The following is a 16,785-nucleotide window of genomic DNA, read 5'->3' on the forward strand; positions in this document are numbered from 1 at the left end:
AATGGGACATTATACAGTAACACCAGGGGACGTGTCTGGGTGATAACTGGAGAGGTGACTGCTGGGAATGGGACATTATACAGTAACACCAGGGTATGTGTCTGGGTGATGACTGGAGAGGTGACTGCTGGGAATGGGGCATTATACAGTAACACCAGGGGAACTTGTCTGGGTGATGACTGGAGAGGTGACTGCTGGGAATGGGGCATTATACAGTAACACCAGGGTATGTGTCTGGGTGATGACTGGAGAGGTGACTGCTGGGAATGGGGCATTATACAGTAACACCAGGGGAACTTGTCTGGGTGATGACTGGAGAGGTGACTGCTGGGAATGGGGCATTATACAGTAACACCAGGGGAAGTGTCTGGGTGATGACTGGAGAGGTGACTGCTGGGAATGTGGCATTATACAGTAACACCAGGGGATGTGTCTGGGTGATGACTGGAGAGGTGACTGCTGGGAATGTGGCATTATACAGTAACACCAGGGGATGTGTCTGGGTGATGACTGTATCACTGTGTGTGTCAGGTTCCTATAAGGTGTCAGGATGTCACTGTTTATGTCTCCATGCAGGAGGGGGAGTATATAGAAGAGCACAGGGGTCTGTACAAGGACGTGATGATGGAGAATCACCGGCCCCTCGCATCACTGGGTAAGAGGAGACTGTCATGTATTGTACAGGGGAGAGCAGGTATGGGGCCCCCTATATACACACATCATCTGATAATCACATATATACACTGTACTCAGTCACTGTGTGTCTCCTACAGATGGGCCCAGTAACAGAGATACCCCAGAGAGATGTCCCCGTCCTCTGTATTCCCAGGATTGTACAGAGGAGTATCACAGGATCCCACAGGAGGATCAGGTAGGTGGGCTATAGGGTCTCCCCAATATACCAAAGTGACTGTCACTATATGATCTGTAGAGGAGCTGTGTGTATTATACACTGATATTGTACTGTTTCACCTCAGTTTAATCTGACTATATGCAACTGACATTGTTTTTTTTTAGGTGGAACGTCTGTCTAATATTAAAACAGAAGATACAGAGGGAGAAGAAGAGATGTATGTGACTGATATAAAGGCAGAAGATACAGAGGGAGAAGAAGAGACGTATGTGACTGATATGAAGGCAGAAGATATAGAGGGAGAAGAAGAGACGTATGTGATTGATATAAAGGCAGAAGATATAGAGGGAGAAGAAGAGACGTATGTGACTGATATGAAGGCAGAAGATATAGAGGGAGAAGAAGAGATGTATGTGAGGGGTGATCAGCAGTATAAGGAGGAGGAGATCCCTACAGAAATCAGCACAGGTGAGTAATAAACACTTATTACAGAAGTCACATATTCTCCTAGTCACGACAGCAATCTCTCTACACCCTCCTCTGGCAGTAAAAACTGAGGAATATGTATTTTCCGGGTTCACTACGGCTGGCCGGCGGTCGGGCTCCCGGCGCCCAGCATACCGGCGCCGGGAGCCCGACCGCCGGCTGACCGACAGTGTGGCGAGCGCAAATGAGCCCCTTGCGGGCTCGCTGCGCTCGCCACGCTACGGGCACGGTGGCGCGCTACGTGCGCCACACTATTTTATTCTCCCTCTATGGGGGTCGTGGACCCCCACGAGGGAAAATAAGTGTTGGTATGCCGGCGGTCGGGCTCCCGGCGCCAGTATACTGAGCGCCGGGAGCCCGACCGCCGGTATACAGAAGACCACCCGTATTTTCCCAGTGGGGGAGTCGGGAGACATCAGCCCCTATTATACTCCTGCTCTCCCACTCACATCATGTCACTGTGTGTTACCAGCCCAAAGATCTGACCAGTCTCCTCCCCACACTCTCTGGTGTATCTCATACATCAGGAGACATCAGACCCTATTATACTCCTGCTCTCCTCCTCACATCATGTCACTGTGTTACCAGCCCAGAGATCTGACCAGTCTTCTCCCCACACTCTCTGGTATATCTCATACATCAGGAGCCATCAGCCCCTATTATACTCCTGCTCTCCTCCTCACATCATGTCACTGTGTGTTACCAGCCCAGAGTTCTGACCAGTCTCCTCCCCACACTCTCTGGTGTATCTCATACATCAGGAGCCATCAGCCCCTATTATACTCCTGCTCTCCTCTCACATCATGTCACTGTGTGTTACCAGCTCAGAGATCTGACCAGTCTCCTCCCCACACTCTCTGGTGTATCTCATACATCAGGAGACATCAGCCCCTATTATACTCCTGCTCTCCTCTCACATCATGTCACTGTGTGTCACCAGCCCAGAGATCTGACCAGTCTCCTCCCCACACTCTCTGGTGTATCTCATACATCAGGAGCCATCAGCCCCTATTATACTCCTGCTCTCCCCTCACATCATGTCACTGTGTGTTACCAGCCCAGAGATCTGACCAGTCTCCTCCCCACACTCTCTGGTGTATCTCATACATCAGGAGCCATCAGCCCCAATTATACTCCTGCTCTCCTCTCACATCATGTCACTGTGTGTTACCAGCCCAGAGATCTGACCAGTCTCCTCCCCACACTCTCTGGTGTATCTCATACATCAGGAGCCATCAGCCCCTATTATACTCCTGCTCTCCCCCTCACATCATGTCACTGTGTGTTACCAGCCCAGAGATCTGACCAGTCTCCTCCCCACAGTCTCTGGTGTATCTCATACATCAGGATCCATCAGCCCCTATTATACTCCTGCTCTCCCCTCACATCATGTCACTGTGTTACCAGCCCAGAGATCTGACCAGTCTTCTCCCCACACTCTCTGGTATATCTCATACATCAGGAGCCATCAGCCCCTATTATACTCCTGCTCTCCTCTCACATCATGTCACTGTGTGTTACCAGCCCAGAGATCTGACCAGTCTCCTCCCCACACTCTCTGGTGTATCTCATACATCAGGAGCCATCAGCCCCTATTATACTCCTGCTCTCCTCTCACATCATGTCACTGTGTGTTACCAGCCCAGAGATCTGACCAGTCTCCTCCCCACACTCTCTGGTGTATCTCATACATCAGGAGCCATCAGCCCCTATTATACTCCTGCTCTCCCCCTCTCATCATGTCACTGTGTTACCAGCCCAGAGATCTGACCAGTCTCCTCCCCACACTCTCTGGTGTATCTCATACATCAGGAGCCATCAGCCCCTATTATACTCCTGCTCTCCCCTCACATCATGTCACTGTGTGTTACCAGCCCAGAGATCTGACCAGTCTCCTCCCCACACTCTCTGGTGTATCTCATACATCAGGAGCCATCAGCCCCTATTATACTCCTGCTCTCCCCTCACATCATGTCACTGTGTGTTACCAGCCCAAAGATCTGACCAGTCTCCTCCCCACACTCTCTGGTGTATCTCATACATCAGGAGACATCAGACCCTATTATACTCCTGCTCTCCTCCTCACATCATGTCACTGTGTTACCAGCCCAGAGATCTGACCAGTCTTCTCCCCACACTCTCTGGTATATCTCATACATCAGGAGCCATCAGCCCCTATTATACTCCTGCTCTCCTCCTCACATCATGTCACTGTGTGTTACCAGCCCAGAGTTCTGACCAGTCTCCTCCCCACACTCTCTGGTGTATCTCATACATCAGGAGCCATCAGCCCCTATTATACTCCTGCTCTCCTCTCACATCATGTCACTGTGTGTTACCAGCTCAGAGATCTGACCAGTCTCCTCCCCACACTCTCTGGTGTATCTCATACATCAGGAGACATCAGCCCCTATTATACTCCTGCTCTCCTCTCACATCATGTCACTGTGTGTCACCAGCCCAGAGATCTGACCAGTCTCCTCCCCACACTCTCTGGTGTATCTCATACATCAGGAGCCATCAGCCCCTATTATACTCCTGCTCTCCCCTCACATCATGTCACTGTGTGTTACCAGCCCAGAGATCTGACCAGTCTCCTCCCCACACTCTCTGGTGTATCTCATACATCAGGAGCCATCAGCCCCAATTATACTCCTGCTCTCCTCTCACATCATGTCACTGTGTGTTACCAGCCCAGAGATCTGACCAGTCTCCTCCCCACACTCTCTGGTGTATCTCATACATCAGGAGCCATCAGCCCCTATTATACTCCTGCTCTCCCCCTCACATCATGTCACTGTGTGTTACCAGCCCAGAGATCTGACCAGTCTCCTCCCCACAGTCTCTGGTGTATCTCATACATCAGGATCCATCAGCCCCTATTATACTCCTGCTCTCCCCTCACATCATGTCACTGTGTTACCAGCCCAGAGATCTGACCAGTCTTCTCCCCACACTCTCTGGTATATCTCATACATCAGGAGCCATCAGCCCCTATTATACTCCTGCTCTCCTCTCACATCATGTCACTGTGTGTTACCAGCCCAGAGATCTGACCAGTCTCCTCCCCACACTCTCTGGTGTATCTCATACATCAGGAGCCATCAGCCCCTATTATACTCCTGCTCTCCTCTCACATCATGTCACTGTGTGTTACCAGCCCAGAGATCTGACCAGTCTCCTCCCCACACTCTCTGGTGTATCTCATACATCAGGAGCCATCAGCCCCTATTATACTCCTGCTCTCCCCCTCTCATCATGTCACTGTGTTACCAGCCCAGAGATCTGACCAGTCTCCTCCCCACACTCTCTGGTGTATCTCATACATCAGGAGCCATCAGCCCCTATTATACTCCTGCTCTCCCCTCACATCATGTCACTGTGTGTTACCAGCCCAGAGATCTGACCAGTCTCCTCCCCACACTCTCTGGTGTATCTCATACATCAGGAGCCATCAGCCCCTATTATACTCCTGCTCTCCCCTCACATCATGTCACTGTGTGTTACCAGCCCAGAGATCTGACCAGTCTCCTCCCCACACTCTCTGGTGTATCTCATACATCAGGAGACATCAGCCCCTATTATACTCCTGCTCTCCCCTCACATCATGTCACTGTGTGTTACCAGCAGCAATACTGTGTGCTAGCAGTACCTCAGCCTATGGTATTACATGCCCTGAGAGTGTCTCTATTAGCACACGCCGGACTATATATAAACCATTTTTCTTTTTCATCCACTAAGGGTCACTGGAGTACTCTTAGGATATGGACGGTTTCCGTACAACCAGGCACTGAATATTAAAATTTAGAACTCTCCTCCCCTCCATATCCCAGAGTACCTCAGTGTTTTCTCTAACGTCCTAAGTGGATGCTGGGGACTCCGTAAGGACCATGGGGAATAGCGGCTCCGCAGGAGACTGGGCACAACTAAAGAAAGGTTTAGGACTAACTGGTGTGCACTGGCTCCTCCCTCTATGCCCCTCCTCCAGACCTCAGAATTTGGTGCTCGGCCGAGCTGGATGCACACTAGGGGCTCTCCTGAGCTCTTAAAAAACTTAAATATAACTTTCTTTTCTATTTTCAGTGAGATCTGCTGGCAACAGACTCACTGCTACGAGGGACTAAGGGGAGAAGTTGCGAACCTACCTGCTTGCAGCTAGCTTGGGCTTCTTAGGCTACTGGACACCGTTAGCTCCAGAGGGATCGAACACAGGCCCAGCCTCCGTCGTCCTGTCCCGGAGCCGCGCCGCCGTCCCCCTTACAGAGCCAGAAGCAAGATGTTCCTGGAAATCGGCGTCAGAAGACTTCGGTCTTCATTAAGGTAGCGCACAGCACTGCAGCAGTGCGCCATTGCTCCCCATGCACACCTCACACTCCGGTCACTGATGGGTGCAGGGCGCTGGGGGGGGCACCCTGGGCTGCAATAAGAGTACCTTACTGGCAAATTACCACATAATATAGTCATTAAGACTATATATGTGTAAAATCCCCTGCCATATATTCCATAAAAAAGCGGGAGAAGTCTGCCGGGAAAGGGGCGGGGCTATCTCCCTCAGCACACAGGCGTCATTTCCTCACAGCTCCGCTGGAAGGACGCTCCCAAGGCTCTCCCCTGCAGTTTCCAGACTTCATAGGGTAAAAAAGAGAGGGGGGGGGGGCACTAAAATTTAGGCGCAATCTGTGTAATATTAGCAGCTATAAGGGAAAATCACTGTGTGTATAGTGTGAATTCCTACATTATATAGCGCTCTGGTGTGTGCTGGCATACTCTCTCTCTGTCTCTCCAAAGGACTTTGTGGGGTCCTGTCCTCAGTCAGAGCATTCCCTGTGTGTGTGCGGTGTGTCGGTACGGCTGTGTCGACATGTTTGATGAGGAGGCTTATGTGGAGGCGGAGCAGGTGCCGATAAATGTGATGTCACCTCCTGCGGGGCCAACACCTGAATGGATGGACATGTGGAAGGAATTACGTGACAGTGTCAACTCCTTACATAAAAGGTTTAGTAGATGTGGGACAGTCGGCTTCTCAGCTCGTGCCTGCCCAGGCGTCTCAAAGGCCATCAGGGGCTCTAAAACGCCCGCTACGTCAGATGGCAGACACAGATGTCGACACGGATACTGACTCCAGTGTCGACGACGATGAGACTAGTGTACATTCCAATGGGGCCACACGTTACATGATTACGGCAATGAAAACTGTGCTGCACATTTCTGATGTTCCCCCGATAAGAAACTGGTAATTTCTAAAAGGTTACTAATGGCGTACCCTTTCCCGCCAGGGTACAGGTTACGCTGGGAAACACCCCCTAGGGTGGATAAAGCGCTCACGCATCTGTCAAAAAAGGTGGCACTACCGTCTCCGGACACGACTGCCCTAAAGGAACCTGCTGATAGAAAGCAGGAGGCTATACTGCAGTCTGTATACACACTCAGGTATTATACTGAGACCAGCTATTGCTTCAGCCTGGATGTGCAGTGCTGCAGCTGCGTGGTCAGATTCCCTGTCGGAAAATATTGATACCTTAGACAGGGACACTATATTGCTAACCATAGAGCATATAAAAGACGCTGTCTTATACATGAGAGATGCACAGAGGGATCTTTGCCGGCTGGCATCTAAAATAAGTGTAAAGACGATTGTTGAGTTGGGTGCACTATATCAATTAGTTGGGTTGATTGTCAAGATTAAAGCGTAATTTTTATTACTTTTCTTAATTTTAAGAAGGTCCTTGTCATGGGACACATACAGCAAAATATAGAGGTTAAAAACATGACATATACAAACACATACGTGAAACTAGAGAGAAAGAAATGTGAGAGAGATTCTTAAAAAGTGGGGTCACCACAATGACTCCTGCAACTAGTATAATTATTTATGTGTGAGACAATAGCCACTCAGGATATGGACTGGATGATGTTTGCCAGTCCTAAGTGTAATAAATATCGTATGGGACAATTAAATGTTGCCACGAATGGTGGTGTGTTGTAAGTGGAACACTGCCTCTGGTACGTAGATACCATGGAAAATATAATGCAATAAGAGCCTCTTTCTCTACTGCTAGTGATGTACAAATAAGTTGCTCTTAAATGGAGAGCAATAACTCCAATGATACTGGTGGTTAAAGCATAAACAAAATTGTGTTGTACCACTGGTGCCTTGTAATCCAAAAATGCTGTGTATATCCTTGCGTACTGCGTTCTAGATATGTCCGTAACGCTGCCTTAACATAAGTCCAGGGTTAACAGCATATGCCCCATGTAGTGGGGGAATCAATTGGAAAATATACTAGGATACTACAGTGATGATTATTTTTCAAATATAGGCACAGAGTGAGTATATTGTAGTACACATTTATTTGGAAATAAAAGGAAAGGATGTTGCACAATGTCCTAAGACAAATGTAACACGAGAGGAACACTTGTTGCAACACCAGTTCATACAAAGGAAAGAGGATTTGCAATAATATCGCTTCACTAATATATGTGCTATTCATGCATCATACACATGTCTACCTATTGAGAAAAAATTACTTTTATTAGAAGTGTAAAATACACTATTATCTTTACTGATCATACGCGTATACACCTCTTGTCAGGTAAGTCACTTAGTTGCTATCTCTGTTTGTTGACATAGCCTGGGGTAATCCCCTGTGCTGCTATCTCGAGTGGTAGTTTGTCTGTATTTCTAAACTCATACACACAGCCTGCCGAGCAAATCCTGATTGCTAATTGCTATGGCTCAGTAGAGATCAGTGCTGGTGCAGGTACATCATCACTATTACACAGAATACAACATAGCATATAACATTTTTAGGGAGTCCTTGATAAAGCTGCTCGTACAGTGAAACATGCATGTCAGCTTGTTAGTGGGCCACCACACTCCCTAAAAAATATGTGCTATTTCAACAAACAGAGATAGCAATTACTTGCTTCTCTGAACATTATACATTGGTGGACTTACTGAAGCTAGAATTACTCTGTGCCTAGTAACCACTGTACCACTTATAATAAAACTATAGGAATTAGGCATGGCATTATAAGCATTGGTCTGGAGCTATATTACATGTTAGGGGTTATCAGAGTCAGCAGTAACGGCATTTATTATCATCATAATCCCTATAGAGAGGAGCCATTACGCCATAACAGGGACAATTGACCCTAAGGGTGTTAAGAACACTGCTTAATTACACATCATTTACTATTAATTTATATTCTTTGCTCTCAATATTCTGGATGTCCTCAGTGGATTTCTTATATTGAGTACACATCTGTATACCCATATAATACAAGTGACTTACCTGACAAGAGGTGTATACGCGTATGATCAGTAAAGATAATAGTGTATTTCTCTGACGTCCTAGTGGATGCTGGGAACTCCGTAAGGACCATGGGGAATAGCGGGCTCCGAAGGAGGCTGGGCACTCTAGAAAGATCTTAGACTACCTGGTGTGCACTGGCTCCTCCCACTATGACCCTCCTCCAAGCCTCAGTTAGATTTCGTGCCCGGCCGAGGTTGGATGCACACTAGGGGCTCTCCTGAGCTCTTAGAAAGTAATAGTCTTAGATTTTTTTATTTTCAGTGAGACCTGCTGGCAACAGGCTCACTGCAGCGAGGGACTAAGGGGAGAAGAAGCGAACTCGCCTGCTTGCAGCCGGATTGGGCTTCTTAGGCTACTGGACACCATTAGCTCCAGAGGGATCGACCGCAGGCCCAGCCTTGATGTTCGGTCCCGGAGCCGCGCCGCCGTCCCCCTTACAGAGCCAGAAGCAAGAAGATGGTCCGGAAAATCGGCGGCATGAAGACTCAGTCTTCACCAAGGTAGCGCACAGCACTGCAGCTGTGCGCCATTGCTCCTCTCACACACTTCATACTTCGGTCACTGAGGGTGCAGGGTGCTGGGGGGGGGCGCCCTGAGGCAGCAATAAAAACACCTTGGCTGGCTAAAATACCTCAATATATAGCCCCAGGGGCTATATATGAGGTAAATACCCCTGCCAGAAGTCCATAAAAAGCGGGAGAATAGGCTGCGAAAAAGGGGCGGAGCCTATCTCCTCAGCACACTGGCACCATTTTTCCCTCACAGCTCCGCTGGAAGGGAAGCTCCCCGGCTCTTCCCTGCAGTCTACACTACAGAAAAGGGTTAAAAAAAAAAAGAGAGGGGGGCACTAAATTTAGGCGCAGTATACATTATATATAAAAACAGCAGCTATAGGGGACATAACTCAGTTAGTCCCTGCAGTATATAGTGCTCTGGTGTGTGCTGGCATACTCTCACTCTGTCCCCCCAAAGGGCTTTTGTGGGTCCTGTCCTCGTTTAGAGCATTCCCTGTGTGTCTGCGGTGTGTCGGTACGGCTGTGTCGACATGTTGAATGAGGAGGCTTATATGGTGACGGAACAGAGGCCGATATATGTGATGTCGCCCCCTGTGGGGCCGACACCAGAGTGGATGGATAGGTGGAAGGTATTAACCGACAGTGTCAACTCTTTACATAAAAGGGTGGATGACGTAACAGGTGTGGGACAGCCGGCTTCTCAGCCCGCGCCTGCCCAGGCGTCTCAAAGGCCATCAGGGGCTCAAAAAACGCCCGCTACCTCAGATGGCAGACACAGATGTCGACACGGAGTCTGACTCCAGTGTCGACAAGGTTGAGACATATACACAATCCACTAGGAACATCCGTGACTTGATCCCGGCAATAAAAAATGTGTTATACATTTCTGACATTAACCCAAGCACCTATAAAAATGGGTTTTAGGTTTGGGGAGAAAAAACAGGAAGTGTTTTGTTCCACCATCAGATAAATAAATGAAGTGTGTGAAAAGCGTGGGTTCCCCCATTAAGAAACTGGTAATTTATAAAAGTTACTGATGGCTTATCCTTTCCTGCCAGGAGAATAAGTTGCGCTGGGAGATATCCCCTAGGGTGGATAAGGCGCTCACACGGTTGTCAAAAAAGGTGGCACTGCCGTTTTAGGAACGGCCACTTTGAAGGTACCTGTTGATAAAAAGCAGGAGGCTATCCTGAAGTCTGTATTTACACACTCAGGTACTAGACTGAAACCTGCAGATCGTGCTGCTGCAGCGTGGTCGGTGACCCTGTTAAGCATACTAGTTTGCTAATATGAGAACATATTAAAGACGTCGTCTTATATATGAGGGATGCACAGAGGGATATTTTGCCGGCTGGCATCCAAAATGAATGTAATGTCCATTCTGTCAGGAGGGTATTAGAGACCTGTCACTGGACAGGTGATGCTGACTTAAAAAGCGCATAGAGATTCTGCCTTAAAAGGGTGAGGAATTATTTGGGGATGGTCTCTGAGACCTCGTATCCACAGCAACAGCTGGGAAGAAATATTTTTACCTCAGGTTTCCTCACAGAAAAAGGTACAGTCCTGTCGGCTTCAGAAAAGCAAGCGGGTCAAATGGCGCTTCCTTTCTGTACAGAGACAAGGGAAGAGGGAAAAAGCTGCACCAGTCAGCCTGTTCCCAGAATCAAAATTCTTCCCCCGCTTCCTGTGAGTCCACAGCATGACGCGGGTGCTCCACAGGGGTAGCCAGGTACGGTGGGGGGCCGTCTCAAAAATTTCAGCAATTAGTGGGCTCGCTCACAGGTGGATCCCTGTTTCTTTCAAGTAGTATTTCAGGGGTACAAGCTGGAATTCGAGATGTCTCCCCCCCGCCGTTTCCTTAAATATGCCTTGCTGACAACTCCCTCAGGCAGGGAGGCTGTGCTAGAGGCAATTAATAAGCGGTATTCCCAGCAGGTAATACTCAAGGTGCCCCTACTTAAACAAGGACGGGGTTACTTTTCCACACGGGTTGGGGTACCGAAACCGCATCGTTCGGTGTGACCCTTCTTATATTTAAAATCCTTGAACACATACATAAAAAAATTCAAGTTCAAGATGGAATCGCTCAGGGCGGTTATTGCAAGCCTGGACGAGGGGGATTACATGGTATCCCGGGGCATCAATGATGCTTACCTGCATGTCCCCATTTACTATCCTCGCCAGGAGTACCTCAGATTTGTGGTACAGGATTACCATTACCAAGTCCAGACACTGCCGTTTGGACTATACATGGCACCGAGGGTGTTTTATCAAGGTAATGGCCGAAATGATGATACTCCTTCGAAAAAAGGGAGTTTTAATTATTCCGCACTTGGACAATCTCTTTATAAGGGCGAGGTCCAAGGAGCAGTTGGTAGTCGGGGTAGCACTATTTTGGAAAGTGCTACAACAGCACGGTTGGATTCTAAACAGTCCAAAGTCACAGCTGGTTCCTATGACACATCTACTGTTCCTGGGGATGGTTCTGGACATAAACCAGAAATAGTTTTCTCCCGGAGGAGAAAGCCAAGGAGTTGTCATCTCTAGTTAGAGACCTCCTGAAGCCAAAACAGGTAGCGGTGCATCATTGCACGCGAGTCCTGGGAAAAATGGTAGCTTCCTACGAAGCAATCTCATTAGGCAGGTTCCATATAAGAACTTTTCAGAGGGACCTGTTGGACAAGTGGTCCGGATCGCATCTTCCGATGCATAGGCTGATAACCCTGTCTCCAAGGACCAGGGTATATCTACTGTGGTGGCTGCAGAGTGCCCATCTTCAAGAGGGCCACAGGTTCGGCATACAGGACTAGGTCCTAGTGACCATGAATGCCAAGGTCAAGTCAGGTTATTTCCCTACACATAAATATTCTGGACCTGAGGGCCATTTACAATGCCCTGAGGCCGGCAAGGCCTCTGCTTCAAAACCAGCCGGTACTGATCCAATCAGACAACATCACGGCAGTCGCCCATGTAAACCAACAGGGCGGCACAAGAAGCAGGATGGCGATGGCAGAAGCCACAAGGATTCTCCGATAGGCGGAAAATCATGTGTTAGCACTGTCAGCAGTGTTCATTTCCGGAGTGGACAACTGGGAAGCAGATCTTCTCAACAGACACGACCTCCACCCGGGAGAGTGGGGACTTCCTCCAGAAGTCTTCCAAAGGATTGTACACCATTGGGAAAGGCCACAGGTGGACATGATGGCGTCCCGCCTCAACAAAAGCTATAAAAGATATTGCGCCAGGTCAAGGGACCCTCAGGAGATAGCTGTGGACGCTCTGGTAACACCGTGGGTGTACCAGTCGGTTTATGTGTTCTCCCCTCTGCCTCTCATACCAAAGGTACTGAGAATAATAAGGCGGCGAGGAGTAAGAACGATACTCGTGGTTCCGGGCTGGCCAAGAAGAGATTGGTACCCAGAACTTCAAGAATTTATATCAGAGGACCCATGGCCTCTGCCACTCAGACAGGACCTGTCTGTTCCAAGACTTACCGCGGCTGCGTTTGACGGCATGGCGGTTGAACGCCGGATCCTGAAGGAAAAGGGCATTCCGGAGGAAGTCATTCCTACGCTTACTAAAGCCAGGAAAGAGGTTACAGCAAATCATTATCACCGCATATGGCGGAAATATGTTGCATGGTGTGAGGCCGAAAGGGCCCCAACAGAGGAATTTCAACTAGGTCGATTTCTGCATTTCCTGCAAGCAGGAGTGACTATGGGCCTTAAATTAGGTTCCATTAAGGTACAGATCTCGGCTCTGTCGATTTTCTTCAAAAAGAACTAGCTTCAGTACATGAAGTTCAGACATTTATAAAAGGAGTGCTGCATATTCAGCCCCCGTTTGTGCCTCCTGTGGCACCTTGGGACCACTAAAGACCGTGGATCTGTAATATCTCACTTGGAAAGTGGTCATGTTATTGGCCTTGGCTTCTGCCAGGCGAGTATCAGAATTGGCGGCTTTGTCTTGTAAAAGCCCTTATCTGATTTTCCATATGGTTAGGGCAGAATTGAGGACTCGTCCCCAGTTTCTCCCTAAGGTGGTGTCAGCGTTTCACCTGAACCAGCCTATTGTGGTGCCTGCGGCTACTAGGGACTTGGAGGACTCCAAGTTGTTAGACGTGGTCAGGGCCCTGAAAATATGTTTCCAGAACGGCTGGAGTCAGAAAATCTGACTCGCTGTTTATCATATATGCACCCAACAAGCTGGGTGCTCCTGCTTCTACGCAGACTATTGCTCGTTGGATTTGTAGCACAATTCAGCTTGCACATTCTGTGGCAGGCCTGCCACAGCCAAAATCTGTCAATGCCCATTCCACAAGGAAGGTGGGCTCATCTTGGGCGGCTGCCCGAGGGGTCTCGGCTTTACAACTTGCCGAGCTGCTACTTGGTCAGGGGCAAACACGTTTGCAAAATTCTATAAATTTGATACCCTGGCTAAGGAGGACCTGGAGTAAAAGTAATTTTTTCTCAATAGGTAGACATGTGTATGATGCATGAATAGCACATATATTAGTGAAGCGATATTATTGCAAATCCTCTTTCCTTTGTATGAACTGGTGTTGCAACAAGTGTTCCTCTCGTGTTACATTTGTCTTAGGACATTGTGCAACATCCTTTCCTTTTATTTCCAAATAAATGTGTACTACAATATACTCACTCTGTGCCTATATTTGAAAAATAATCATCACTGTAGTATCCTAGTATATTTTCCAATTGATTCCCCCACTACATGGGGCATATGCTGTTAACCCTGGACTTATGTTAAGGCAGCGTTACGGACATATCTAGAACGCAGTACGCAAGGATATACACAGCATTTTTGGATTACAAGGCACCAGTGGTACAACACAATTTTGTTTATGCTTTAACCACCAGTATCATTGGAGTTATTGCTCTCCATTTAAGAGCAACTTATTTGTACATCACTAGCAGTAGAGAAAGAGGCTCTTATTGCATTATATTTTCCATGGTATCTACGTACCAGAGGCAGTGTTCCACTTACAACACACCACCATTCGTGGCAACATTTAATTGTCCCATACGATATTTATTACACTTAGGACTGGCAAACATCATCCAGTCCATATCCTGAGTGGCTATTGTCTCACACATAAATAATTATACTAGTTGCAGGAGTCATTGTGGTGACCCCACTTTTTAAGAATCTATCTCACATTTCTTTCTCTCTAGTTTCACGTATGTGTTTGTATATGTCATGTTTTTAACCTCTATATTTTGCTGTATGTGTCCCATGACAAGGACCTTCTTAATATTAATAAAAGTAACAAAAGTTACGCTTTAATCTTGACAATCAACCCAACTAATTGATACAGTGCACCCAACTCAACAACCGTCTTTCCAGTTCTCTTTATATGTTTGATACCTTGGTTGTAATAGGGTTGCACCTCCAGAGAGGCTTAAATTCTAATTCAGACACACGTCTTTTGGGGCTTCATTGATTCATTTATCTATTAAATTGTTCACATAGATCATTCAAGTGTGCAGATGTACCTCTCTCTTTGTGATCTAAAATAAGTGCAATGTCCATTTCTGCCAGGAGAGCATTATGGACTCGGCAGTGGACAGGGGATGCAGATTCTAAAAGACACATGGAAGTTTTGCCTTACAAAGGTGACGAGTTGTTTGGGGATGGTCTCTCTGACCTAGTTTCCACAGCAACAGCTGGGAAGTCAACATTTTTACCCCATGTTCCCTCACAGCCAAAGAAAGCACCGTATTATCAGGTACAGTCCTTTCGGACACAAAAAGGAAAGCGGGTTAGAGGCGCGTCCTTTCTGCCCAGAGGCAGAGGTAGAGGGAAAAAGCTGCAACATACAGCCAGTTCCCAGGAACAAAAGTCCTCCCCCGCTTCCTCTAAGTCCACTACATGACGCTGGGGCTCCACAGGCGGTGCCAGGTACGGTGGGGGCCCGTCTCAAGAACTTCAGCAATCAGTGGGCTCGCTCACGGGTGGATCCCAGGATTCTACAAGTGGTATCTCAGGGGTACAAGCTGTAATTAGAGACGTCTCCCCCTCGCAGTTTCCTCAAATCTGCCTTGCCAACAACTCCCTCAGACAGGGAGGCAGTGATAGTGGCAATTCACAAGCTGTATTCCCAGCAGGTGATAGTCAAGGTACCCCTCCTTCAACAAGGACGGGGTTACTATTCCACAATGTTTGTGGTACCGAAACCGGACGGTTTGGTGAGACCAATTTGAAATTTGAAATCCTTGAACACTTATATAAAAATATTCAAGTTCAAGATGGAATCGCTCAGGGTGGTTATTTCAAGCCTGGACGAGGGGGATTACATGGTATCACTGGACATCAAGGATGCTTACCTGCATGTCCCCATTTACCCTCCGCACCAGGAGTACCTCAGATTTGTGGTACAGGATTGTCATTACCAATTCCAGACGTTGCCGTTTGGTCTGTCCACGGCACCGAGGGTATTTACCAAGGTAATGGCCGAAATGATGATACTCCTTCGAAAAAAGGGAGTTTTAATTATCCCGTACTTGGACGATCTCCTGATAAAGGCGAGGTCCAGGGAGCAGTTGTTTGGTCGGGGTAGCACTATCTCGGAAGGTGCTACAACAGCACGGTTGGATTCTGAATATTCCAAAGTCACAGCTGGTTCCTACGACACGTCTACTGTTCCTGGGGATGGTTCTGAACACAGAACAGAAAAAAGTGTTTCTCCCGGAGGAGAAATCCAAGGAGCTGTTATCTCTAGTCAGAGGCCTCCTGAAACCAAAACAGGTGTCGGTGCATCATTGCACGCGAGTCCTGGGAAAAATGGTAGGTTCCTACGAAGCAATTCCATTCAGCAGGTTCCATGCAAGGACCTTTCAGTGGGAACTGTTGGACAAGTGGTCCGGATCGCATCTTCAGATGCATCGGCTGATAACCCTGTCTCCAAGGACCAGGGTGTCTCTGCTGTGGTGGCTGCAGAGTGCCCATCTTCAAGAGGGCCGCAGATTCGGCATACAGGACTGGGTCCTGGTGACCATGGATGCCAGCCTTCGAGGCTGGGGGGCAGTCACACAGGGAAGAAACTTCCAAGGACTATGGTCAAGCCAGGAGACTTCCCTACACATAAATATTCTGGAACTGAGGGCCATTTACAATGCCCTAAGTCAGGCAAGACCCCTGCTTCAAAACCAGCCGGTACTGATCCAGTCAGACATCACGGCGGTCGCCCATGTAAACCGACAGGGCGGCACAAGAAGCAGGATGGCGAGGGCAGAAGCCACAAGGATTCTCCGATGGGCGGAAAATCACGTGTTAGCACTGTCAGCAGTGTTCATTCCGGGAGTGGACAACTGGGAAGCAGACTTCCTCAGCAGGCACGACCTCCACCCGGGAGAGTGGGGACTTCATCCAGAAGTCTTCCAGCTGATTGTAAACCGTTGGGAACGGCCACAGGTGGACATGATGGCGTCCCGCCTCAACAAAAAGCTAGAAAGATATTGCGCCAGGTCGAGAGACCCTCAGGCAATAGCTGTGGACGCTCTAGTGACACCGTGGGTGTACCAGTCGGTTTATGTGTTCCCTCCTCTTCCTCTCATACCCAAGGTACTGAGGATAATAAGAAGAGGAGTAAGAACTA

At 48.2% G+C, this 16,785-nt stretch overlaps 1 protein-coding gene across 2 annotated transcripts in view; it reads left to right on the forward strand.

Moving 5' to 3' along the window:
• The first annotated feature begins 578 nt into the window (after window positions 1-578).
• The window catches only part of LOC134984679 (zinc finger protein 271-like), a 57,496-nt gene continuing 41,289 nt past the window's right edge, over window positions 579-16,785 (forward strand). For both annotated transcript variants that reach the window (XM_063950202.1, XM_063950203.1), the window contains exons 1-3: window positions 579-655; window positions 774-871; window positions 1,018-1,321. In XM_063950202.1, the coding sequence (XP_063806272.1) occupies window positions 622-655; window positions 774-871; window positions 1,018-1,321 (436 nt within the window). In that variant the 5' untranslated portion in view covers window positions 579-621. The remainder of the gene's footprint in view (window positions 656-773; window positions 872-1,017; window positions 1,322-16,785) is intronic.

The sequence above is a fragment of the Pseudophryne corroboree genome (assembly GCF_028390025.1).
Source record: "Pseudophryne corroboree isolate aPseCor3 chromosome 3 unlocalized genomic scaffold, aPseCor3.hap2 SUPER_3_unloc_72, whole genome shotgun sequence".
Lineage (NCBI taxonomy): Eukaryota > Metazoa > Chordata > Amphibia > Anura > Myobatrachidae > Pseudophryne > Pseudophryne corroboree.